Source organism: Anolis sagrei, chromosome 8 (assembly GCF_037176765.1).
Source record: "Anolis sagrei isolate rAnoSag1 chromosome 8, rAnoSag1.mat, whole genome shotgun sequence".
Taxonomy (NCBI): Eukaryota; Metazoa; Chordata; class Lepidosauria; order Squamata; family Dactyloidae; genus Anolis; species Anolis sagrei.
Genome location: NC_090028.1, coordinates 36,068,383 through 36,095,975, shown reverse-complemented (window position 1 = coordinate 36,095,975; position 27,593 = coordinate 36,068,383). Strand labels below are relative to the sequence as shown.

The 27,593-nt window shown below is 41.3% G+C and overlaps 1 protein-coding gene across 2 annotated transcripts; it reads right to left on the bottom strand.

Moving 5' to 3' along the window:
• Nucleotides 1–350: 350 nt before the first annotated feature.
• On the bottom strand, nt 351–27,168 carry IRX6 (iroquois homeobox 6). Of its 2 annotated transcripts, none has more exons than XM_060788422.2 (7): nt 27,070–27,168; nt 18,155–18,430; nt 14,694–14,809; nt 11,835–12,142; nt 9,872–10,498; nt 3,796–3,892; nt 351–1,131 (listed from the first exon to the last, which is right to left on the bottom strand). In XM_060788422.2, the coding sequence occupies exons 1-7, from the start codon at nt 27,112–27,114 to the stop codon at nt 1,041–1,043; spliced, it is 1,560 nt and encodes a 519-aa protein (XP_060644405.2). In that variant the 5' UTR covers nt 27,115–27,168; the 3' UTR covers nt 351–1,040. The 2 variants fall into 2 exon arrangements, with proteins under 2 accessions (XP_060644405.2, XP_060644404.2); XM_060788421.2 differs by having other exon boundaries at nt 1,062–1,131; nt 3,787–3,892.
• Nucleotides 27,169–27,593: the final 425 nt, after the last annotated feature.

The window sequence follows — 27,593 nt, the reverse complement described above, 5'->3', positions numbered from 1 at the left end:
TACTTGGACAACAAGGGATCACCTAAGTAAAGTAATTGGTCTAGAATCAGTGAAACACAAATCCAGTTCTTCGCCCAACCAGTCAGTTTACTGAATGACCTTTGGTGAGCCATTGTAACTCAGCCTAACTTCCCAAGTTGGTTCTGATGGTCATGTAGGAGTTAAAAATCCATAAACACTGAACATGGAAAGAAAATGTGCTGTGGTCAGTAAGGTGAGATCAGGATGGCACAGAGATTCTGGAGATGTGGGCCCCCAAAGTTTTTAGAAAAATTTATACACACATGCACACATTCACACACATGTACTCGTGCCTCCTGTCCAAAGGCTCACACTGTTGGCTGACAACATTCATTTTTGATTTTTAATTAGAGACTTTTAAAAATACTTTCCATGATATCTTTGTACAAGGACGGAAAATAAACAATCCTGCATTTTTGCACAACTAATGAATCTCCTTCAAAGTATAGGACAACATGGCTGACAAATACCTCATATATTTTATCCAAAATTAAAGACTAAGGAAAGAAAATAAAGAAAAAGATGTGCAGGATTGTTGGCTTCTTGTTGATTTTTTTTTTTGAAAGGATTTGAAAAAAACAGGGGAGGGGGAAAATGACTTTCCATATCCCAAATGGAATTTTGAAGAGGGAGGGAAAGAGTGAATGAATCAAAGAAGAAGAACAAAAACTATCCTTTCAATAGGGCAGCTTGCATTTTACAGAGGACTTCAGGTCTACAGTAGACATCACAATCTCCTAGAACTTCAGAATGCATTTGTTGAAGAACTCTACTGAACACCAACAGAAGTTCAGTGCATTTAGTATAATTTGGTGCCCAAAGTAGGAGGTGTTTGTTTCATGGAGTGTGGATTAGTCCTTCCAGCTGCTCTCCAGCTGGGCTTGCAATGGGATCCCATCGAAAGCTGTGCATATATAAGAAGACTTTTTCCCTTTCACCACCAAGGGAAGCAGCAGCTGCAATTCATGCTTTGACGGGTGCAGAGAAACAGACAAAACATACAGCTAGAAGGAGAGAATTCACATCGGGAATGGCAAATGCTTTCTTCTGAAAGCCATTAAGTTCCAAACCTTCTTGAGAAGCTTCACCAACAAACGAGACTTGATTATCCTGAGAAAGGAAAAGGAGGTAATCAAATCAGTTATATTTCCATATGAGCAAAACATTCAACTGAAACCTACTGCAATTAGACGTCAGCATGTACAGGTTTCACTTTTGCAGATTTGATTATTCATAGATTTGAGTAATATATTATCTCAATGAATCTCTAGGTCCTCCAGATGGCACTGGAAGACCTAGTGATTCCAAGAGAAAATACTTCTCTAGGCATTTGTAGGTTCTCCAGTGTGACTCTATGTCCAATTTCTTGTAGAAACAGGGCTGTATCTGTGCTATTCTGGGGGTTGGACTTCCAGCTCTAGGATTACATGATTTCATGATTCTATTTATTTATTTATTTGCGGTATTTATATTCTGCCCTTCTCACCCCACAGGGGACTCAGGGCAGATTACAATGTACATATACATGGCAAACATTCAATGCCATAGACACACAACATTTATAGACAGGCATTCAGAGGCTATTTAACATTCCAGCTTTTCATGAGGGTATTCTGGCCACCAGAGGAGCTGTTGCTTCACCGTCTATTTGCAACACTGATGAAGTACTTCCTCATACTTTGCATGTTTGCTGGAAATTTTTATGGCCTTGTACATTAGTCAAATTAGCCTCCCTGCATAAGCGGTACCTAAATTTCCTACTTGACAGATGCAACTGTCTTTCGGGCTGCAAAGGTCGACAGCAAGCTACACACATTGGTCGGAAGCTCACTCCGACCTGGGCTGGTTTCGAACTCCTGACCTTTCAGTCAGTAGTGATCTTAATGAAGCTGTCTCCCAGCCAGTTGCATCACAGTCCCGGCGCAAACTCAAACTGATCTCTACTCAAACCGATCTCTATTCAAACTGATCGCTATATAAGTTCAGCACCATGGATAGCTCCCTTAACCCAAGCTTGAAATGGATACACAATTCCCCTGGAACAGGAAGAGACCAACGACCAGTAGTCTGCAAAGGATGTGAATAGGTCTCCAGATCTCTATGTGGTGGGTATCCACTTGTTTCAAAAGGGGCTGGACATATTGCCTCTGATGTAGCTTAGTTCATGATTGTAGGACTGGTTTATTACAACAAGGATTGTCATTCATCTCAGATGATCAAGCTGTGACATTCCTGCTTTTGGTTGTTATTGTTTTTGGGATGCAACCTTCAAAAGGAATATTATAGTTGCAACCCAGCATCTGGAAAGCCATACTTCATCCATATGTGACCTGAGATCTCTCCTGGAACACCCATTAGCTGCCCTTTGGCCCCATCTTACACCAGAGATCTAATGGCAGAAAAGAACTGCCATATACATGCTTTGTTGTGGTTCATTCGTTCAATCACTTCCGACTCTTCATGATGTCATGGACCAGCCCATGCCAGAGCTCCCTGTTGGCCATCACCACCCCCAGCTCAATCCTTGGTCAATCCAGTCACTTCAAGGATGCCATCCATCCATCTTGCCCTTGGTTGGCCCCTCTTCCTTTTTCCTTCCATTTTCGCCAGCATCATTGTCTTCTCTAAGCTTTCCTGTCTTCTCATTATGTAGCCAAAGTATTTCATCTTTGCTTCTAATATCCTTCCCTCCAGGGAGCAGTTAGGCTTTATTTCCTGAAGTATGGACTGGTTGGATCTTCTCTCAGTCCAAGGCACTCACAGAACCTTCCTCCAACACCACAGTTCAAAAGCATCTACCTTCCTTTGCTCAGTCTTCCTTAGGGTCCAGCTCTCACATCCATAGATGAACTATGGGGAATACCATTGCTTTAACTATGCGGATCTTTGTTGCCAGTGTGATGTTTCTACTCTTCACTATTTTATTGAGATTGGTCATTGCTCTCCTCCCAAGAAGTAAGTGGCTGCAGTCTGCATCTGAGGTAATCTTTGCACCTAGAAATACAAAGTCTGTCACGGCCTCCACGTTTTCTCCCTCTATTTCCCAGTTATCAATCAGTCTGGTTGCCATAATCTTGGTTTTTTTTATATGTTTAGATGCAACCGAGCTTTTGCCCTTTCTTCTTTCACCTTGGTTAGAAGGCTCCTCAGCTCCTCCTCGCTTTCGGCCATCAAAGTGGTATCATCTGCATATCTAAGGTTGTTAATGTTTCTTCCAGCTTTTTTTACCCCAGCCTTGCATTCGTCAAGCCCCGCACATTGCATGATGTGTCCTGCATATAAGTTGAATAGTTTGGGTGAGGGTATACAACTCTGCTGTATGCCTTTCCCAATATTGAACCAGTCTGTTGTTCCATGGTCGGTTCTTACCGTTGCTACTTAGTAAAGGAGAAATCAGAGCTCTGATCTTCATTTAACCTGTCCTGAAGCTGACCAAAACATTTGAAATTTAGTGATCTTTCTGAACAGTTTCCAAACATGTAGATCATGCTAAAACAATCCAAGCATGATGTAACCAAAGCATGGGTTTTGGTGGGTTTCCTCTTTTGATACTAATGTTCCATTGTAGACCAAACTATGATGTTTTTGAAGAACATAGCATTCAAAAGAGGAACATTTATGAGATTCAGGCCTTGTTTAATAGCTGAGGACACTGGGCCTCCTCAGATAATTTTGGACTTCAATTCTCATCAACCAACATGGGATAAGATCCCAAAAGGAACGTCATGAATTGGAGAGATCTCCTGCATATTTTCAGGGACTCACCTTTCTCACCTCTTCAACACTGGTCTGAAAGCTGTCCTCAATTTCTGCTGACTGAGACAAACTTCATTGAGATGATCTTGAGCAGCCCTCATCCCTCTCCCAAACCCTGTTTCAACAAAAAACAAAAAAAAACAAAAAACAAAAAAAATGCTTTCAACAATTATGTTTAGTCAACATAAATCCTTTTCTTTTCTCCAGCCCTCCCAGAATTTGATAGGGGGAAAAAGATGCAACAGTCATTATGAAAATAGTGGCTCATTGATCTCTTTCACTGAGGCTGTGAAACCACGTTAGAGGTTGGTCTGAACATTATAGTGGTTTGAATGCTGGAGCCGGAGAACCAGATTTTGAATCCCTCTTAATCCATAGAAAGTCATTGAGTGACTTTCTTTTAACCTTAAAGGAGAGCAATGGCACTTAATGTCCAGTTCCCATCACCCTTAACTACCATTGTGCTTGACACTCCAGCTGAATATTGAGTTTAGCGATTATCCATTGGAGGGATAGGGAATTCCAAGTGATACCACACTTTCAAACCCTATTGTTAGTCAACAACAAAGTACAAAATCAGGGTAAGATCCAGCCAAAACCCAGCCTATTAAATAACCAGTTGTTTTTAGTGGAAGAGGTACTTGTGCTACCTATCAACAGAAGGTGTGAGCCATGTTAGAAGCAAAAAGGCATCAACACTTGTAGAAAATGATGAGTGACAGGGAATTCTTGAGAGCATGACTTGCCCTTTCTTTTCCATTCTCCATTTCCTTCTTTGATCTGTGTACTCAAGCTTTCCTGCTTCCTTGCTGCCTGCAGATGTCATTTCCCCCTTCTTCCAAATGTAGATTAGTCCTTTGCCTCCTTTAGTTTCGGAAGGAAACATCCATGAGACTACTGCCTCAGAATGGATTACATGACAGACAGCTTTTAGGCACTTTTCTACTGAAATTTAGACCATCTGCCTTAGTCTATTTTTTTTACTATCCAAAGATTCATTTCTTGAAACAATAATTCTTTAAATATTCTTTCTATGCCTACTCAGGTTGTTTTTCATAGAATCACAGTGTTGAAAGAGATCTCATGGCCCATCCAGTCCAACCTCCTGCCAGAAAGCAGGAAAACTGCATTTAAGACACCCCCGACAGATGGCCATGCAGCCTCTGTTTAAAAGCTTCCAAAGAAGGAGCCTCTACCACACTCTGGGCCAGAGAGTTCCACTGTTGAACAGCTCTCACAGTCAGGAAGTTCTTCCTCATGTTCAGATGGAATCTCCTTTCTTGTAGTTTGAAGCCATTGTTCCACTGCGTCCTAGTCTCCAGGGAAGCAGAAAACAAGCTTGCTCCCTCCTCCCTATGACTTCCTCTCACATATTTATACATGGCTATCATGTCTCCTCTCAGCCTTCTCTTCTTCAGGCTAAACATGCCCAGCTCTTGAAGCCGCTCCTCATAGGGCTTGTTCTCCAGACCCTTGATCATTTTAGTCGCCCTCCTCTGGACACATTTCAGCTTGTCAATATCTCTTTTCAATTGTGGTGCCCAGAATTGGACACAATATTCTAGGTTTGGTCTAACCTAGGCAAGAATAGAGGGAGAGCATGACTTCCCTAGATCTAGACACTAGGGCTGGGCAACCATGGAAAAATTTGTTTCTAAACTCGATTCGTTTTTTGGGGTTTTTTGCGTTTCGATATTTAAAAGAATTCCGAAATTTTTCTTTAAAAAAGTTCGATATTTACGAAATTTCGTAAAATTACGAAACAATACGAAATGAATATGAAACGAATACGAATCGATTCGTATCGCGCAATACGCTAAAAAACCATATGGGACAGGGGGAACTTCTGAAGCTTCCCTCTCCCTCTGTTGTTGACTGTTGGTGTGATATTTATAAATTTTTTTTCACTGATTAAACAAACAACAACTATAAAACTTGCCCCAGACATGCGGAAATAATAACGAAAAGATTTCTAAACGATTTCTAAATGAATACGAAACAAATACGAAGCAATTAGATGCTTTTTTTAGATGCTCCTGAATGGTTTGTTATCACTTCGTAACCAAAAAAAAATAACGAATTTTTAACGAATTACGAAATTACGAAACGAAACCGCCCAGCCCTACTAGACACTATTGATGCAGGTCAAATGATGTTTTGTTATTCAATGATGTTTTGTTGTTCGGATGCCCAACATTTTTCAGCCTGTTCGTCTTTTGAGGCCTTTGTCAATAGAACCAATAAAATTGAAGAAGAATGGTAATATAGCTAATAGAATGCCTCTTTAATAATTTCTACATTCCCCAATGCAACTCCATGGTCAACATCCAGCAGAGTCATACTGGAAGACCAAAAGACTCCCAGAGAGAACATATTGGTCAGATCCACAAAAGAGAAACCCACAATGTGGAGGGGTGACTGTAAAAGGCATTTTATCTTTCACAAAAGTAAATCTCATTTTCCCCTTTGTGCAAAATGCACATTCCCTAAACCTTGACACATATTTTAATGCCATATCAGAAGAAATGATCATTGTTAAAACTGGTAAGGTATTTCCAGAGGTTTATCACAGCTGGTAAATCATTAGCAACTATAAGAACTATCAACTGAAAGGCTGCAAGTTCAAAGCCCCGGGTCGGCGTGAGCGGCTTACCATAAGCCCTGCTCACTGTTTACCTAAGCAGTTTGAAAACAGCTTTAGCTGTAATTAGAGAAATTAGGTACCGCTAAAAGTGGGGAAGGGGCTTTACAATGCCATAAAGAAAAAGAAGATTAGAAAATGCTGGAATGAAGAAGTCCTGATGGCTCTTCATCATAGAGGATGGAGTGACAGCACCCCCTGTGGACTCGAGCCCAACCATCCATGCCATCGAAACACCTTCCCCCTTCAATCCAACTCTATAGTAAACTTACTCTGGAATTGCACTGGAGGACTGTAGATTCTGTGATAAGTGTTCGCCAAAGGAATCTCAAGGTTCTCCAGAACACACACAAAATAAACTAGTAGACTGGATCAAAGCTGAAGCAAGAAGATACTCCCAGGAACAGGAAGGCCATACATTCTTTAGTGAGTATGTGAGAACTGATGTCTGAATATTATCTTGTGGGTCTTATATTTAATTCCCCCAATAAATATACTTTTATTGCCCTTCCCCTGTAACATCATCACAGCTCTGAAAGCTCTGCCATACTGCAAATTCATCTACATCCTGAACATTATTTGAGAAATGCAGCATACCTTCTAACACAATTTTTCTCAACCTGGGGGTTGGGACCTCTGGGGGGTCATGACAGCATGTTAGAGGGCTCACCAAAGACCAACAGAAAACACATTATTTTCTGTAGGTCATGGAGGTTCTGTGTGGGAAGCTTGGCCCAATTCTATTGTTGGTGGAGTTCAGAATGTTCTTTGATTGTAGGTGAACTATAAATCTTAGCACCTATACTCCCAAATGCCAAGGTGTATTTTCCCCAAACTCCACCAGTGTTCACATTTGGGCATATTGAGTATTCATGCCAAGTTTGGTCCTGATCCATCATTGTTTGAGTCCACAGTGCTCTCTGGATGTAGGTGAACTACAACTCCAGAACTCAAGGCCAATGTCCACCAAAACCTTCCAGTATTTTCTGTTGGTCATGGGAGTTGTGTGCCAAATTTGGTTCAACTCCATCGTTGGTGGAGTTCAGATTGCTCTTTGATTGTAGGTGAACTATAAATCCCAACAACTACAACTCCCAAATGACAAATTCAATCCCCCCAACTCTACCAGTATTCAGTTTTGGGCATATCGGGTATTTGTGCCAAATTTGGTCCAGTAAATAAAAATAATGCCTTTCAGATACATTACTATTCATAACAGTAGCAAGGTTGCAGTTTTGAAGTAGCAACAAAAATAATGTTATGGTTGAGAGTCACCACAACATGAGGTGACTCTCAACCATATGGCATTAGGAAGGTTGAGAAGCACTGTTCTAACACATCACAAATGAAAATCGGAACACATTTGGCCAAGCAACATCAAAGTGCGGTGAAGACAGTGAAATATATTGATGAGAAAGAACATGCAAACTAGGAGAGGTTTTGACACTTGCTTTTTCCATGAGCCTACTAGGAAGGGCAGAATTGCGGTATCTTGCTCTCCTTTTCTCTTTGCTTATTTAACAAACAATTTTAACACTTGGAACGCTGTGTACTTCAACTGAAGTAAGTTGAAGAGAAGAAGGAACAGTATGGAAGGAAAGATAGATACAATACATTGCCTTCTCATCCAGTTGTTTTAAAATTTTAATCCTTGCTATCGGCCTTGCCCACCGTGATTTATGTTCTTGTGTTTAATTATTGTGATTTTATATTGTTGATGTTTATTTATATTATGTCTTGTATTTTATTTTTATATTTTTCTGCTGTTGTATGTTGTTTATTTGCATGGTTGTATTGTTGAGCTTGGCCTCATGTAAGCTGCTCCAAGTCCCCTTGGGGAGATGGTTGCGGGGTATAAATAATAATAATAATAATAATAATAATAATAATAATAGACTGCAACACTGCCAAAGCAGATGAAAAGTGGGATGAAAGAATCAATAAGATTGGAGGAATGGGAGATAATTTGGGACAAAAAATTGAAATATAAGGTTGCCTATGATTTAAAAGAAAATTGAATAAAAATGTTCCATAGATGGCATATGACACCACATAAATTAGGAAAATACTATAAAAATATAAACTCAAAGTGTTGAGAGTGTGGGGAAGTTGAAGGAACTTTCTACCACATGTGGTGGTCATGCAAGAAAGGTAAAAATTTCAGGAAATATATATGTGTAAGATTACAAAAATACTAAAGATTAATGTACCTTTTAAACCAGAATTATTCTTATTGGGAATTACCAAACCAAAATTTGAGAGTAACATAGATAAACTACTTTTCTTCTCCACAACTGCTGCCTGACTGTGTTATGCGAGGTTATGGAGGAAAAGTGAAATACCATCAACTGATGACTGGAACAAAAAAATAATGGATATAAGGAACATGGACAGGCTAAGCTACTTGTTACAAAAATACAAAGGAAATCAGAGAAAGAGACAGATTGGACACTGATTAGTGAATATTTGAAATAGGAAAAAAAAGAAAAAAGGGAAAAAATAGATGGGTAATAAACAATGAAATAGAAACCCTCACATATAAAAAGAAGAGAATATGGAAGAACAAGGAGTAAGAAAATAAGAAGAATTGGAAGAATTGTAAAAGAAGGAAAAGGAAGAACCCCACCTTGAAGTATCCCAGAAACTGGACCGAAGATTTTATATATATATATATTATATTCTTTTTCCGATTTCTAGTTCTATCTATACCTTTCCCTTTCTATCTTGTTTCTATTGTTTCAAAATCCTTTTTTCCCTTTTCTTTTTTTCATCTTCTATTTCTCTTCCTTTCTCTCTGTATCCTTTCTATATCATGATTTTAAATTTTGCAAATATTTTAATCTATTGTACACTATGATAACTTCAAATAAAGATTATACAAAAAAAGTGGAATGAAAGAAGATTAATTGTGGTTGACCCTGCCAAATTGGGACAGTTGGATGGTATGGATTCACTTGTAACTATTATGAAGTGGCCGGGTCACTATATTTCTTTGCCGTGGTTCTATTTTTGTTTCCATTGTTGGTGATGCTGACCAGTTATCAGTTTATTCCAACACATTCTAAGGAGATCACCATTTCTACCACTTGGCTCAATCCACACCCCAGAACGTTTCTGTGTATGGTCAGTGGGTGATGACCAGACACCATTACAAAGCGACTCTGCAGTTGAATCACTCTTTGTACATAAAGAAGTTGAAGGAAACTTCTGAATCACTTGACCACCTCAAAATGATTGTGTGAATCCACTTAATTGCTAAAGCTCTTTCCAAATATATTATCCTCACTCATGTTTCTGAAGTGGTTGACCCCCTTTGTATGGGAGAAAGTTTGGGAAGTGGAAAGCCAATATCTAAAAATATCTTGGTGGTGCTGGAGCTTTGTCCACCAAGTGACAAACCAAGCTCTACTTTTGGGTAGGAGATGACAAAGTAATTTTCAGAAGGTTTACTACCTTCAGCTCCTGCTGCGTATTGGCAGGTCTCCCCCAGCATGGGATATGAAGCATAGTTCAACGAGATGGACTGGAGATTGAAGGTTGAATTTTTAAAGATCTTGGCCGGCTGTGCCAACTCTTCCAAGGCCTTGTCATGGATTGGCTGAGTCCTCACAAAACCTCCCACTGGCCTCCCTTCATTGTACTGTGCTCCAGCCCCAGGCAACCTTCCCCTGACCACCAAACAGTCAGGGCTTTCTGTCCTTTGGGAAGAGTTGCTGGTGGGTCCCACAATGATGTTGGCCCCTGCGGTGTGGGCTAATGACCAGATCCTGGGTTTTTCTGGTGCTTCGTAAGCTTGGACTTGACTTCCGAGGCTGCCCACTAAGGTGGCTCCTTTATGGCCCAGAAAATCTCCCGTAACTGTTGAGTCCACCTTAGCACAGGAGAAGGTGTGGAAATGGCCAGACGAAGTCAGGTTGCAGTTGCTTTTCTGAGATTCAGCCAAGGTATTGCTTCCAATGAGGAGGCCTTCTTGGTGTGGGTGCTTTTGCTCGGCTTCTGCTTTGATCTCTGGATCCTCATCCTCAATGTCCTCTAGATCACTCAGTCGTAACTCCTTTTCCTCTTTGCAGCTTTTGGGATCTGTATTTCAGAATAAAATTAAGAGGGAATGGATTGAGTATAAGAAACACAAAGGTATACCCCAAGCAGACAGCATGCAGGTATACATTATGTGATTAGTATGGAATAGTAGCAGTACAACTACTATCACACTACTAAGTAGCAAGTAGTAATGGTAACAAGAAGTAATAGTTTTCAAAGTAGACACAGTAGCAATTAAATATGCTAACTAGGTGGAACTTCATATTCTAAATAAGTTAATACTAAGCTGTTGCTTTCTTTTAGCAATTATTTTCTTGCTGCAAGAAAGTCCTCAAAAATTACATCGTTTTTAAAAACTATTTGTAATTTGGGAGGTTTTCTGTACAAAACTCACATGTAGTTGTTTTACATAGAAAAATGACTTTCTGTACAAAATGTAGTATTTTCTGGAAGAAAATAATACTCCGTCCTGCATAGTAATATATTTTTTCCATGAGGAAAATATAATTCCTTTGTTGAAAATGCTGCTCATTATGGAAATTACTGATATAGAGATTTTGCACAGAAAATTTCCTCAAATGCAGCATTTTCTGAATACAGCAGGAAACCTTTCTGCAAATTTGAAAGAAGATGGTCTGGGGAGGCTCTGCTGTTGTTACCACCATCACAAGTATGTTTGGCAGAGATGAGAGACAGGGCCTTCTCGGTGGTGGCCCCTCGGCTGTGGAACACCCTCCCTATAGATATTAGATTGGCCACTTCTCTTTTAACATTCTGGAAAAAAGTCAAGATGTGGCTTTTGGAATAAGCATTTGCAAATGCAGAGTAACTGACACAGGAAAATGGAACGACTAGACAATGAGTCTGGACAACGTTTTTAAGAAGGAGACACTATGAATTTATATTTTATTGATTTGTTTAGTTTTTATTATATGTTATGTTTTTAAATGTATTTATGACATTGTAAGCATTGGATTTTGCCCTGTAACCACCTTGAGTCACCTACGGGCTGAGAAAGGTGATATGCAAATAAGTAAATAAAATAAATAAATAAATAAATAAATAAATTTTGTAAAACAAAATCACCCACATACGAATTTTGCACAGAATACGTCCTGAACTACAAACATTTGTATCAGACCAATATTGTTCTAGTTAGGGCTCCTCAACACTCCAAAAAACATTTTAAATCATTTTGCTAATATTCTTCCCACCTCTGTCACGTTGAGAGGTGGCCATCAATCCTGTTAATAATTCGAAACCATTAAATCAATGGGATTTGCCTATACTTTGACTCATCATTCGACTTTTTTTTTCTCACTGCTGGGGCCAGAACCAACCCAATAACATGGATCCCCTTCCTTTCCACTTTTACCTTTGTCTTCAGTTTCACTGGCACAGTCTTCCCCATTCCTTCTACCATCCTCTTGCCTCTCTTCCCCTGCTTTGTTCTTCGGAGACCAGGTCATCTTGTTCTCCTTCTTGAGGCGGCGGCGGGCATTGGCGAACCAAGTGGAGACCTGGGTCAGCGTCATCTTGGTGATGATGGCCAGCATGATCTTCTCCCCTTTGGTCGGGTAGGGGTTCTTGCGGTGTTCATACAGCCATGTCTTCAGAGTGCTGGTGGTCTCCCGAGTAGCATTTTTGCGTCTGGCCGAACTACTGAAATCGACTGTTCCATACCTGGCGGAGAACAAAATACTATATTGGAGTAACCCACTTTTCCAGGCAAAATGAAGGTCTGCGTAATGTTTAGTTTCAGTATAACTTAGGAGCTGGTACCAGTTCAAAAATATTTAATAAGCCAGTAAGAGTAGCCTAGTCATATCCCTAACACAGTCCAACAACAACAACAAAAAACAACAAAAAAAGATGCTGGACCACACCAACAACCACCACGTCAGGCTACACAGAGAAGCCATTGAAATCCACAAGCATGTGGACGATTTCAACAGAAAGGAAGAGACCATGAAAATGAACAAAATCTGGCTACCAGTATTAAAAAACTCTAAAATTACAACAGCAAAACAGCAGAGAGGAAACAACCAGGCACATCTTAACACCTCTCAACAGGGGATTTTCCCAGGCTCAGCCAGGCCTTCAAATGCTAATGAAGGTGGTCAGTTGAAACATTCACACCTAGCTCCAGCAGAGAAAAGCTCTTTGCCCCACCCCAGCCATTCCACAGATATATAAACCCATTTTCCTATTTCCAACAGACCTCACTACCTCTGAGGATGCTTGCCATAGATGCAGGCAAAACGTCAGGAGAAATGCCTCTAGAACATGGCCCTATAGCCCGAAAAAACCCACAAGAACCTAGTGATTCCAGCCATGAAAGCCTTCGACAATACAAAAAATTGGTGTCTTCATTTTTAGAACTGTTCCCGGGGTTCCTTCCTTCCTTCCTTCCTTCTTTCTTTCTTTCTTTCTTTCTTTCTTTCTTTCTTTCTTTCTTTCCAGCATTTCTACCTTGTCCTTCTCAACCCCCGAAGAAGGACTCAGAATGGCTTACATTTGGCACAGTTTGATGCCATTAAATATAACAAAGCAATATAACAACAATTAAAACAATAAATAGAACATTCATTAAAATGGATGACGATGAATAATGATTTTTGATGACAACTGACCACTGTAATTATATGATTGTAGTTTGCTGTTTTAATGTTGTAGTGTGATTTAGAATATGATGTTTTAATGACTGTCTGTAATATTGATGTTGGAAACTGGCCTGAGTCCCTTGAACGGAGGTGAGAAGACCGGTATACAAAACTGCTAAATAAATAAATAAATAAATAAATAAAACAATAAAAACAGTATTAACCGCCGTATCACCATTCCAGTCAAATTCCATATCCATATGTCCAAAAGCCTGGTCGCAGAACCACGACTTCAATTTCTTCCTAAATGACAGGAGGGATGAAGCCGATCTTACCGCGTTGGGAAGCGAGTTCCATAGGTGGGGGGCTACAACCAAGAAGGCCCTGTCTCTCATCCCTGCCAGACGTATTTGTGACGCTGGCAGGAGCGAGAGCAGAGCCTCCCCGGATGATCTTAAACTGCAAGGCAGGAGATGCATTTGGACAAGTAAGCTGGGCCAGAACCATATAGAGTATAGAGTATATTGAGTTCAGAAGTGGATCGGCAGCCAGTGGAGCTGACACAACAAGGGGGTGGTATGCTCCCCATATGTCTCTCCAGTTAGTAATCTGGCTGTAGCTCATTGCACTAGTTGAAGTTTCAGAATAGTCTTCAAAGGCAGCCCCACGTAGAGTGTGTTGCATTAATCTATTTGGATGTAACAAGAGCATGGACCACCATAGCCAGATCAGACTTCCCAAGGTACGAGCACAGCTGGCACACAAGTTTGAGTTATGCAAAAGCTCTCCTGTCCACCACCAAAACTTGGGGTTCCAGGCTCAGTGATGAATCCAGGATCACTCCCAAGCTGCGAACCTGTGTCTTCGGGGGGAGTGTAACCTCATCCAACACAGACTTTAACCCTATGCCCTGTTTGGCCTTTCGACTGACTAGGAAGCCACTTCCTCTGAGGATGCTTGCCACAGATGCAGGCAAAACGTCAGGAGAGAATGCCTCTAGAACATGGCCATATAGCCCGGAAAAACCTACAACAACCCGGTTTCTGAATAGTTTGGGAGGCATAGACAATGCAAAAGTTGCATTGAGAGATAGAGATGGAGATAAAGATAGAGATATGAAGGGTGTGTTTCTTTGGGGGAGTTTGAAAGTCTTCAATGGGAGACTTCAGGGTCACAAAAATGAGATCCACAGGCTGCTTGTGGACCCCATTTTTGTGACCCTGAAATCTCCCATCAAAGACCTTTAACCACCCCTAAAGGAACACAACTTCCATATCTCTGTCTATCTTCCCCCCTCTGCTATATAATCTCATTCTCTACTAGGCAAAGACTTCACACTACCATAAAGTAGTGTGGTGAGAATCTAGTAGGGACCGTCTACAAAGCAGATTGAATGCAGTTTGACATCACATGAACTGCCATGGCTCAGTGCTATGGAACCCTGAGAGTTGCAGTTTAGAAAGGCCTTTCTCCTTCTCTACATTGGGCTGGGGTCTCTGATCAAACCACAAGTCCCAAGATTCTCCATCACTGGAGCATGGCAGTTCAAGTGGTGTCAAGCTCCATTCATTCTACAGTGTATTTACCCCCCTGGAGCCTCTCCCCTCCTTTGATGTTAAGCCTGGGCTCACCTGTCGTACTGGTACTGCCCAAAAGTAGGCTCGTAGGTGTAGTAGGCTGCTGCTGCAGGCTGCCCAATCCCTGGGTGCAAGGCCGAGGAGCCCTCCTTGAGGTCGTACTGGGAGTTCTGCACAAAGGAGGAAAGAGCTGGTCAGTTTGTCCTCTCCACATTTCAAGCTTCCCCTCTGCCTCCTCTCCCCCACCCCCAATTTGTCTCCTGGTTATGCCTACATTCAACTCTATTTCCTTTTCCCTTCCCTTCCCTTCCTTTTCCTCCTTTGTCTTTCTTCTTTTCCTCCCTCAACTACACTTCAATTCTTCCATCTTCCAACCTTCCCTTCCTTCTTCTCCTTTCTTTCTTCCCTCCCTTCCTTTCCCCCCTCAACTCTAAAAACATCTTTCCTTTATTTTTCCTTCTGTTCCTCCTCCTTCTTCTTCCTTTCCCTCTTTCCTTCCTTCCTTCTTTCCTCTTTCATTTTCTTTCTTTTCCTTCCTTCCTTCCTTCTCTCCTTCAACTCCATCTTACAGTCTTCCCTTTCTCTTCTCCCTCCCTCCCTCTTCCCTTTCTTTCTTTCTTTCTTTCTTTCTTTCTTTCTTTCTTTCTCTTTTTCTCTCTTTCTCTCTCTCCTCCCTCCTTTCCCTTTCCTTTTTTCTTTCATTCCCTCCCTCCACTCTTCCAGCTCTTTCTTTCTTTCTCTCCTCCCTCCTTCCCTTTCCTCTTTTCTTTCTTTCCCTCCCTCGGCTTCCTCCCTCAGTTAACACTCTTCCATCTTCCTCTTTCTTTCTTTCTTTCTTTCTGCCTGCCTGCCTGCCTGTCTTTCTTTCTTTCTCTTTCTTTCTTTCTTTCTTTCTTTCTTTCTTTCTCTCTTTTTTCTTTCACTCCTCCCTCCCTCCCTCTTCTCTTTCCTCTTTTCTTTCTTTCCCTCCCTCGGCTTCCTCCCTCAGTTAACACTATTCCATCTTCCTCTTTCTTTCTTTCTTTCTTTCTTTCTTTCTTTCTTTCTTTCTTTCTTTCTTTTTCTTTCTTTCTCTTTCTTTCTTTCTTTCTTTCTCTCCTCCCTCCCTCCTTTCCTTTCCTCTTTTCTTTCTTTCCCTCCCTCAACTTCCTTCCTCCCTTAACACCCTTCCATCTTCCATTTTCCATTTTCTTTCCTTTCTCCTCTCCCTCCCTCTCTCTCGACCTCTTTCTTTCCTTTCTTTTCCTTCCTTCCTTCTCTCCTTCAACTCCACCTCCATTCTTACAGTCTTCACTTTCTCTTCTTCCTCCCTCCCTCCTTTCCTTTTCCTCTTTTCTTTCATTTCCTCCCTCCCTCAACTTCCTCCCTCCCTTAACACACTTCCATCTTCCTCTTTCTTTCTTTCTTTCTTTTTTTTTTCTTTCTTTCTTTCCTTTCTCCTCTCCCTCCATCCCTACCTCTTTCTTTCTTTTTTCTTTTCTTTTCCTAATTCAGATTCAAGACACAAAGCTGCATCTACACTGTAGAATAAATGCAGGTTTGGCACCACTTGAACTGGTGGCTCCATGTAATGGAATTGTGGGCCTTGTAGCCTTTGGCCTCCTCTGCAGAAGGGTCTTGATGGCTTTAGGAAAGGACAGCTCCTGTGATCCTGTCCTGTGTTTGCTGTATTTTAATAGTTGCTCTATGTATTTTAGGATGTGTCTTTTATAGAAATACATTTTACTATATGCATTTTCCTGATTTATGATGACGTATTTTTAACAATGTTGTGCTGTAAGAAGAGGCCAATAAGAAATAAAAATTATTATTATTATTATTATTATTATAATATTTACATGTACATAACAACACAGAACACATTAGGTTATTTATTATTGTTATATTTACATGCATATAGCAACACAGCACACTTTAGGTTATTATTATTAATTATTATTAATTATAATTATATGTCCATATATTATTATTATAATTACATGTACATAACAGCACAGCAAATATTACATTATAATAATTATTAATTATTATTATTACATGTAAAACAACACAGCAAACATTAGGTTATTATTATTATTAATTTTATTATTATATTTACATGTAAAATAACAACACAGCAAACATTAGGTTATTATTATTATTTATTATTTATTATAATTATATGTATATGTATTATTATTACTATTATTATTACATGTACAAAATAGCATATCAAACATTAGGTTATTATTATTAATAATAATAATAATAATAATAATTTTTATTATTATATTTACATGTAAAATAACAACATAGCAAACATTAGGCTATTATAATTTATTTATTGTAATTATATGTACATTTATTATTATTATTATTATTATTATTATTATTATTATTACATGTGCAAAACGGCACACCAAACATTAGGTTCTTCTTAATAATAATAATAATAATAATAATAATTTTATTATTATATTTATATGTAAAATAACAACACAGCAAACATTAGGCTATTATTATTTATTGTAATTATATGTACATGTATTATTATTATTATTACATGTACAAAACAGCAGACCAAACATTAGGTTATTATTATTATTATTAATTTTATTATTACATGTACATGTAAAATAACAACACAGCAAACATTAGGCTATTATTATTTATTATTATTAATTACAATTATTATATGTACATGTATTATTATTATAATTATGTGTACATAACAGCACACCAAACATTAGGTTATAATAATAATAATAATAATAAATAATAACCTAATGATTGCTGTGTTGTTATTTTACATGTATTATTATTATTATTATTATTATTATTATTATTATTATTATATTTCATGTAAATAACTACACAGCAAACATCAGGTTATTATTATTATATTTACATGTATTATTATTATTATTATATTTCATATAAATAACAACACAGCAAACATTAGTTTATTAGTATTATTATATTTACATGTATTATTATTATATTTACATGTATTATTATTATACTTATATGTACACAACAACACAGCACACATTATGTTATTACCATTGATAATAATAATAATAATAGCACTATGTAAAATTATGTTTCTTCCTGGGTGATAAATGCCATTTCCTAATTGCTTCTATCATAAAAACATGGGGAAAGTTTATGAAACTGCCAAATCTTTGTTTCTGTGGGAGGGAGGGACATCCGGCAGCACATTTTGCTCTAGTTTTTTCAGTGAATATCTCCTCCAACCTCAATAGTTCGACTCTGAAGTCGAACTACTACTCCCAAAGTAAGTACCGCACAATGAAACAGGAAACAAGACTTTCAAACCAGGAACAGAATGTTGTGCCAAAGTTTGCTACCTAGAGTAATATTACTATCCCATGGCAGTTCAGGGGGTGCCAAAGGGCATTCATTCTCTGCCTTATTATTGCAGTCAGCGGGGGCTTCTTGGGCCCCTCACTCACTCACTCACTCACTCGCTCCCTCACTCACCCACTCACCCACTCCCTCTCTCACTGACTCACCAGGGTGGTGTAGAGGGCGGAGGGGTCTGCGCCGTAGGGGAGGTAGTTGGCGTAGCCCTGGCTGGCGGCGGCGGCGTAAGGCGAGCCGTACATGCCCAGCGCGGCCGCATTGAGCTCCGGGCGGGAGCTGCCCAGCAGCCGGTTCTCGTAGGAGGGGCAGCAGAGGGTCGCCGCCGCCGCCGCCGCCGCCTGGGAAGAGCCGCCCGACGCCGCATCCGGCCCCGAGCGGGACCCCGAGTCGCAACAAGAGCCGCTGGAGCTGGCCGAGACGAAGAACTGCAGCAGGAGGAGGAGGAGGAGGAGGCCAGAGAGGGGCAGGCAGAGAGGGAGGTTAGATACAGATTAGATAGGTAAGTAGATAGGTAGGTAGGTAGATTAGATAGATAGATTAGATAGGTAGATAGGTAGATAGATAAGATAGGAAGGTAGGTATAGATAGGTAGGGAGATAGATTAGAGAGATAGATAGAGAGATATAGATAAGATAGGTAGGTAGGTAGATTAGACAGACAGACAGACAGACAGACAGATAGATATTAGATAGATAGATAGAGAGACAGACAGACAGACAGACAGACAGAGAGGATAGATAGATAGATAGATAAGTAGATAGATAAGTAGATAGGTAAATAGGCAGATTAGATAGGTAGGTAGGTACATTAGTTAGTTAGATAGAAAAATAGATAGATAGATAGATAGATAGATAGAGAGAGAGAGAGAGAGATAGAGAGATTAGATGAATAGGTAGGTAGGTAGGTAGGTAGCTTAGATAGATAGATAGATAGATAGATAGACAGACAGACAGACAGAGAGATTAGATAGGTAGGTAAGTAGATAAATAGAAAAATAGAAATATAGGTAGATAGATAGGTTAGATAGAAAGGTGGGTAGGTAGGTAGGTAGGTAGGTAGGTGGGTAGATAGATAGAAATATAGGTAGATAGAAAAAGAAAGAAAGAAAGATAGATAGATAGATAGATAGATAGATTAGATAGGTTAGACAGAAAGGAAGGTAAGTAGGTAGGTAGAAATATAGATAGATAGGTAGGTTGGTAAATAGGTGGGTAGATAGATAAATTAGATAGATAAATAGGTAGATAGATAGGTAGATAGATAGATAGATAGATAGATAGACAGACAGACAGACAGATGGGTGGGTAGATAGACAGAAATAGACATATAGATAGAATAGATAGGCAGGTAGGTAGGTAGATTAGATAGGATAGACAGAGAAATAGATAGATAGACAGATAGATGAATAGATAGACAAAGATAGACAGAAAAATAGATAGAGATAGATAAATAGGTAGGTAGGTAGATATGTAGATGGGTAGATAGGTAGGTAGGTGGGTAGATAGGTAGATACATAGATAGGTAGGTAAGTAGATAAACAGAGATTGTAGATGTGATAGAGATGATGATGATGATGATAGATAGATAGATAGATAGATAGAGAAGAATAAAGAAGAAGACAAGGGAGAGGAGGGAAAAAGAAGGAGAGGTGTGTTAGCATGTTGGTTGCAAGACACCAAGTGGACAAAAAGCAATCATGTAATATTAAAAAACAAAACCACCAGAATCAAGACAATAAATAAAGAACACCACTCAGAAACAGGGGAACTCCAGACAGCAAACAATCAAATGCCAGTTAACACCTCCCAAACAGAGGCTATTCAACCTCTATGCAGATACCCTCACTGATTGACTTTGAAGCTACTAAATGCTAGTAATCAACCTTGCCAATTGCACCCTTGCAAATTCACCCTTGTTTTAAACAGACTAGGGTTCTTTCTTCCACCCTGGACATCCCACAGATACATGTGTGTGTGTGTTACACACACTGAACTTGCTTCACCTCCAATAGACCTCTGAAGATGCCAGCCACAGATGCAGGTGAAACATCTGGAAAGAATGCTACTGGAACATGGCCATACAGCCTGGAAAAAAACAAAACAAAACAGAGCAACCCAAACATATGGAGAGTTTGGAGGTGCCCAAAGTCACAAGGCCAAGGGCAAAATAAGTGGATGAATGTGAGGTTTCTGGTGCCTAATCCTCACACCCACCTTGACTGACTTCAAGTTGCCTATATTAATTGTATGTGATCTTCTTAGGCAAGTTAGTTTTGCCAGTTCCTTCCTCTGAAATCCCTACAGCACCAGGGAAATTGGGTTCCTTTGCAGTCTTTTAGGCCAACTTGGGAAACTTCTAAATGCAATGGCCAACACACATTTGGGTGCTTCAAATGGTAGACCTGTTTCCGGATGTACTTGGCCAGATGATTCCAAAAATGGCACCAGTTTCCCCTTTTTAGATCATATATGCCATATATACCAGCCTTCATCTGAATTGCTGTGAGTCTTCCAGGCTTTATGGCACATTCCAGAAGCATTCTCTCCTGATATTTCACCCACATCTATGGCAGTTTACCTGTTCAAACGTATTCTCCCCTATGAACCATCAAGAGTGTTAAGATCATCTGGAGAGGCCCTGCTCTTTGTCCCACCAACTTTGCAGGCGCGTCTGGTGAGGATGAGAGACAGGGCCTTTTCTGTGGTGGCCCTTCGGCTATCTGAATGAAATTAGATAACCGAATCTAATTGAAATTAGATTCCCAAAGGAAAATAGATCAGCCCCCTCCCTCCTGACCTTTAGAAAGCTAGTGAAAACCTGGCTGTACAACAAAGCTTTTGCGGAATGATGTCTAATTGACTAATGGTACTGATCACAATATATGGACTGGACATACGGACTGAGTTGGACATGATTTTATCTTGGCGAATGGCTTTTATGTAATTTTATGTAATTTATGTAATTTATCATATATGTAATTGGTAATGTTGTGTATGATGTTTTAGTTTTTCAGTGTTAGCATTGAATCTTTGCTGTTAGCCAGTCTGAGTCCCTCTGCAGAGGTAGAGAAGATCGGGATATAAAAGTTTTAAATAAATAAGCAATAAATAGGCATCCTCAGAGATTGTGAGTTTTGTTGGAAACTAGGCAAGTGGAGTTTATATATCTGTGGAGTGATGCCCAGGGTGGGAAAAGAACTCTTGTCTGTTTGATGCAGGTATGAACATGTTGACAATTTCAACAAAAAGGAGGAAAACATGAAAATATAACAACAACAACAACTTTCATAATCAGGACTCAGGGTGATTTACACAAAAAAAGCTAAGCATTTAATGAACAAAATCTGGCTACCAGTATTTAAAAACTCTAAAATAAGGACAAAAATAAAGCACAACACTCAGAAAACATGGAAATTCCAGACAAGAAACAATCAGGGCCCAGCAAAGGATCCCCGCAAGCAGGAGGCAGGCAGGCTTTGAAGCTGCAAGGCCATTCAATGCCAATCAAGGTGGCCAATAGCAACATTTACACCTGCCTCAATCCACCTGCTCCCACTGTGGATATTCCACAGAGATATAAACCCCACTTGCCTAGTTTCCAATAGTCCTCACAATCTCTGAGGATGCCTGACACAGATGTGGGCAAAATGTCAGGAGAGAATGCTTCTGGAACATGGACATACAGCCCATAAAACTCACAGCAATCCATATTATATATAGTGTACTTTGACATGACATATAACGTTTCACATATTAATATTGCAGTATATTCAGATTATAATAATTGAATTTACTGATTCAGGGATACATTTTTTCTGAATGGAGATACAACATGTGGAATTATATTGAACTATAAGGAATTTCTCTACTGCTACTTTGAGGAGTAAACAAAGTGTGAATGCTGCAATTGATCACCTTAATTAGCATTGAATAGCCTTGCAGCTTCAAGGCTTGGCTGCTTTCTGCCAGAGGAAGTCCTTTGTTGGGAGGTTATTAGCTGGCCCTGATTGTGTCTTGTCTGGAATTACCCTTTTTGTTGTTATTTATTTACTGTCCTGATTTTAGAGTTTTTTAAATACTGGTTGGCAGATTTTATTCATTTTCATGGTTTCCTCCTTTCTGTTGAAATTGTCCCCATGCTTGTGGATTTCAATGGCTTCTCTGTGTAGCTGACATGGTGGTTGTGAGAGTGGTCCAGCATTTTTGTGTTCTCAAATAATACGCTGTGTCCAGGTTAGTAAAGAAAGAAAAACACTCAGAAAACAGGGGAAATCCAAACAAGAAACAACCTTTGAAGATGCCTGCCATAGATGTGGGTGAAACGTCAGAAGAGAATGCTTCTGGAACATGGCCAGACAGCCTGGAAAACTCACAGCAACCCAGTGATTCCAGCATACCTACGAAACTAGAACTGATGTGGTCAATCTAATAAAATTTTCTGAATCAGTGCCTCAAATAATCAAAAGAACAGGCCTAAAATCCAAGACACTAAGAACAATTTGTTGTTTGTATTGTCGAAGGCTTTCATGGCCGGAATCACTGGGTTGTTGTAGGTTTTTTGGGGCTATAGGGCCATGTTCTAGAGGCATTCTCTCCTGACGTTTCGCCTGCATCTATGGCAAGCATCCTCAGAGGTTGTGAGTTCTAGAAGCATTCTCTCCTGACATTTTGCCTACATCTTTGGCAAGCATCCTCAGAGGTTGTGAGTTCTAGAAGCATTCTCTCCTGACATTTCGCCTGCATCTTTGGCAAGCATCCTCAGAGGTTGTGAGTTCTAGAAGCATTCTCTCCTGACATTTCACCTGCATCTATGACAAGCATCCTCAGAGGTTGTGAGTTCTAGAAGCATTCTTTCCTGACATTTTGCCTGCATCCATGGCAAGTATCCTCAGAGATTGTGAGGTCTAGTAGCATTCTCTCCTGACATTTCGCCTGCATCTATGGCAAGCATCCTCAGAGGTTGTGAGTTCTAGAAGCATTCTTTAATGCTTCTAGAACTCACAACCTCCGAGGATGCTTGCCATAGATGCTTGCCATAGATGTTGTTGTTGTTGTTGTTGTTGTTGTGTGTTTACCAGGCCTTCCTGTACTATCTCTCATAACAGTAACCCAGGTCTGAGAATCAAGAAGGGGTCATATGGTCATTCATGCAGCCCCCAGAAAACACAGGACATGCCATTGGTCCCTGCACCTGCTTTAGTTGCCAATTGACACCCACCACCTGACATCCACAGGGAAGTAGTAACCAATAGTGAAAGGACCAAGGCAGTGACATCTCCGGCCCATCCCCTGTTTGGGTATCAGCCAGCATGCTGCCAACTACGAGCCCCCAGTGGTGCAGTGGGTTAAACTGCTGAGCTGCTAAACTTGCTAACAGAAAGGTCGCAGGTTCGAATCTGGGGAGTGGCATGAGCTTCCGCTGTTAGCCCCAGCTTCTGCCAACCTAGCAGTTCGATAACATGGAAATGTGAATAGATCAATTGGTACCACTCTGGAGGGGAAGTTACGGCGCTCCATGCAGTCATGCTGGCCACATGACCTTGGAGGTGTCTATGGACAACGTTGGCTCTTCGGCTTAGAAATGGAGATGAGCACCAACCCCCAGAGTCAGACATGACTGGGCTTAATGTCAGGGGAAAACTTAAACCTAAATCAAGAAATGGTTTCCTAAGATCTACAGAGACACTCACTGGAACACCTCAGCAAGCAAGAGTGCGACTAAAATGATCAAGGGTCTGGAGAACAAGCCCTATGAGGAGCGGCTTAAGGAGCTGGGCATGTTTAGCCTGAAGAAGAGAAGGCTGAGAGGAGATATGATAGTCATGTATAAATATGTGAGAGGAAGCCACAGGGAGGAGGGAGCAAGCTTGTTTTCTGCTTCCCTGGAGACCAGGACGCAATGGAACAATGGCTTCAAACTACAAGAGAGGAGATTCCATCTGAACATGAGGAAGAACTTCCTGACTGTGAGAGCCATTCAGCAGTGGAACTCTCTGCCCCAGAGTGTGGTGGAGGCTCCTTCTTTGGAAGCTTTTAAACAGAGGCTGGATGGCCATCTGTAAGGGGTCATTTGAATGCAATATTCCTGCTTCTTGGCAGAATGGGGTTGGACTGGATGGCCCACGAGGTCTCTTCCAACTCTTTGATTCTATGATTCTATGAGTCCAAAAGTGGCAGGCTCAAACCCAGAACCTCAATCAATGGCTGATACCAAATGAGAGATTCCCTCCTTGGCACACAGAAGACTGGATGACTTGGATGGCGCTGAACAGACTCCAGGAGATGCAGAACCAACCTTAAGAAATGGGGCCACAAAGTGGAATCCACGACATGTGAGTGTGGAAAAGAGAAAACCACAGACCACCTGCTGCAATGCAACCTGAGCCCCTGCCACATGGACAATGGAGCACCTTCTTATAGCAACAACAGAGGCACTCCAAGTGGCCAGCTACTGGTCAAATGATATTTAAGAGAATGCCAAGTTTTCAAACTTTGTGTGTGTGTGTGTTTTAAATACAATACAACTGCCAGTTGCCAGTAGGATATTGGACATGGAAGAGTCCTTACTATAACTAATGAGTTGTAGGGAGGAACATAGTTTTCTTCTCCTTAAGATCCACCTGAGCAAAAATGCTCCTTTATACCAGGGATGGTTCCCAAGCCAAGAAAGTGAGCTGGCCCTTCTAGTGAAAGGGATGGAAAAGACTTGGCATTCCAGGACTCCAAGGCAATACAGGGGGAGACATCTCCAATTTTCCCAGGCCTCCCAATCTCTCTTCATCGATCTAGTGGGAAGAATTAAAAAATACCATCTTTCCAAACTTCAAAGAAATAGTCTGCCTTCCCCAAGTTGAAAACACCCTGACTGGGTGTTTTTAAGATGAAAGGCAGGTTGTGATTCATTTGACTCATTTGCCTTTCCTCACCCAAGATCACTAAAAGATCCTTAAGACAGGAAGACCATAAGAAACCAAAGATGCAGGAACAGGTGTTCAGAGTAGCCTACTCACTAGTAAGCCTACCTTATCTGGGGCAAGTCTCACACTCCTTGGGAAGGCGAAATCACAATTGCTGCCTTAGTATTTTTCAGTGCTTGGTTGTTTAGATTTCTGATGGATAATCCAGAGGTGGCAGGACTCCACTGGTGTTTTGGTTCTCTCATTCTGGTAGATTGTTCTTGGGGGGGGGGGGGGGGGGGAGGAAGGCTCATCTTACCCACTCCACAATATTTGTGAGGGAGGAGGGTCAAGATCCTCCTTGATCTGAGGTTCATGCAAGAAAAAAGTGAAGCTACGAAAAAAGCTTTCTCTGCCATCCCTAAAGCCCTTGGAGCCCATGATCAGAGATGGAGAGCGAAAAGGCGATCCAGGAGGGATGGAGGAAGAGCTAGCAGCAATAAAGCGCATGCAAACAAGCTAAGGGGACTCTTCCTCTTTCATTAATTAAAAAGAAGGAGGAGGAGGAAGAGTAGGAAGAAGAACAAGAGGAGGAAGGGAAGAAGAAGTGAAGGAAGAGGAAGACAAGGAGGAGGAGAAGAAAACGACGACGAGGAGGAAGACGAAGAAGGAGAGGAGGTGGAGGAGGAGGAGGAGAGGAAAAAGAGAAGGGGAAGGAGTAGGAGGAAGAAGAAGAGTAGGAAGAGGAGGAGGGGGAGAAGGAGGAGGAGGAAAAAGAAGAAGAGGGTGAGAATTAACAAGAGGAGGAGAGGAAAAAGAAGAAGAGGGAGAGGAAGACGAGGAGAAGAAGAAGGTGAGAAGGAGGAAGAAAAAGAGGAGGAAGAAGAAGAAGAAGAAGAAGAAGAAGAAGAAGAAGAAGAAGAAGAAGAAGAGGGAGAGGAAGAAGAGGAGAAGAAGAAGAAGAGGAGGAGGCGAAGAGGAGGAGGAGCAGGAAGGAGGAGGAGGAGGAAGAAGAAAAAGAGGAGGATGAGGAGGAGAAGAGGAAGAAGAAGTGAAGGGGGAAGAGAAAGGAGGAGTGGGAGGAAGAAGAAGACGAGGATGAGGAGAAGGAGAAGAAGAAGAGGAGGAAGAGGAAGAGGAGAAGGAAGAAGCAGAGGAATAGGAAGAGGAGGAGGAGAAGCAGAAAGAGGAAGAAAAAGACGAGGAGGAGGAGGAGCAGGAAGAGGAGAAGAAGGAAGAGGAGGAGGAGGAGGAAACTTTCCCAAGGAAGCAAGTAAAAGCGGTGTGATTTCAGGCGCAGAAAAAATAAATCCAACCATTAAATAAATGATGGACTAGAGCTGCAATACCAAGCCAGTGTCAGATTTGCCGCTGTGTGATACAGTCAATATCAGATGGCATTTACTGTCTTTTCAGGGAATCCCTGTCACGCCAGAAAACCAATAAATAGGGGGAAGGGGGACGCAGTTGGGTAAATGATGGAGATCAAAGGGAGAGAAGCCAAAATCAATTGGGAGGGTGGGGGAATGTAGGATTTCAAGAGTTTCGTCTCCTTTCAAGTCGGGTTTCTACTCCCAAGTAAAGTTGGTCAGTGGGATGATCTAATCTTTCCCAATCAAACACCTTAGCGTAGCTTTTGACAGCTGAGTCAAAGTTTGGTTTGGAAAGTCCTCCTTCAAGCGGCTTTAGGGGAAAGGGTGGGGGGAGTTGGAAAGCAATGGACACATCCAGAGAAGCTTCTAATGCCCCTTGTCCAAGTACCCAAGGAAAGTGAAATATTTCCTTTTGGATGTAGAATGGAGGGCAACGTCTGGAGCGCGTTCCCAGCCTAGGAAAAGGAATTGGAGGCGGGGAGGTGGGGTGGTGGTGGTTGGGGGGGGGGGGGGGAGAAGCAGCAGGTTAGCAACTCTTTTGCCTACTTCCCTGACAGAAGTGGGGCTTACTCTTGAGTAGACAAGGCGCTCATTGACAACACAGAGCCCGGAAACACGCGCGCAATGCACACCAAAGCTTTCCACGGAACAGAGAAGAAGAGAAAACTATCAGTGTAACGACCCCTCCTTTATGGAAAGCGGGGTACCCCACCTGGCTATTAACCCAAAACCTTGAAGACTTCATCCCCCGCCCGACCCAAAAATAAAAATAATTGATGGAGAGAGTGGCACTTACCTGGGAAGAGGTGCTATACGGGTATCCCAGCTGCGAAAAAGACATCCTGGCTTCCCCGCGGTTTGTTTTGGAGAGATTTATTGGGGGAGGGGGCGGGGGGTCGGAAAGGCGAGAGTTTGGACCAAGAGGCGACTTCCCCCGCCTCCCTCTTGCCGCTCTTTCCGTTCTTTTCCCCCTCCCCGGATCTTCCTCACAGCCCCATCCCCACGTCTCCTCTCTGCGGTTGATCCAAAGGGTGCTTCTTTGGATGCCTCTCTTTGCCCACCTCTCCAAGACGCGCGTCAGGGATAAACCGTGGCAAGGCGCTCTCGGAGTAGAGGGGGAGGGCGGTAGTCCTGGTCCGAGCCCCCCTGAGCCCCCATGGCGAGGGTTCTGGAGGGGTTTATCGGGTGGGAAAAGAACTCGAGAGAAGAGAGAAGAGGAAGACGCGTGCGTAAAAGGAGGATTTTACGCACGCTTCTTCTTGGCAAACCGGAGGAGTGTTTGTGAAAGGGAGGGGAGGAAGAAGAGTTGGGTGTGGAGGA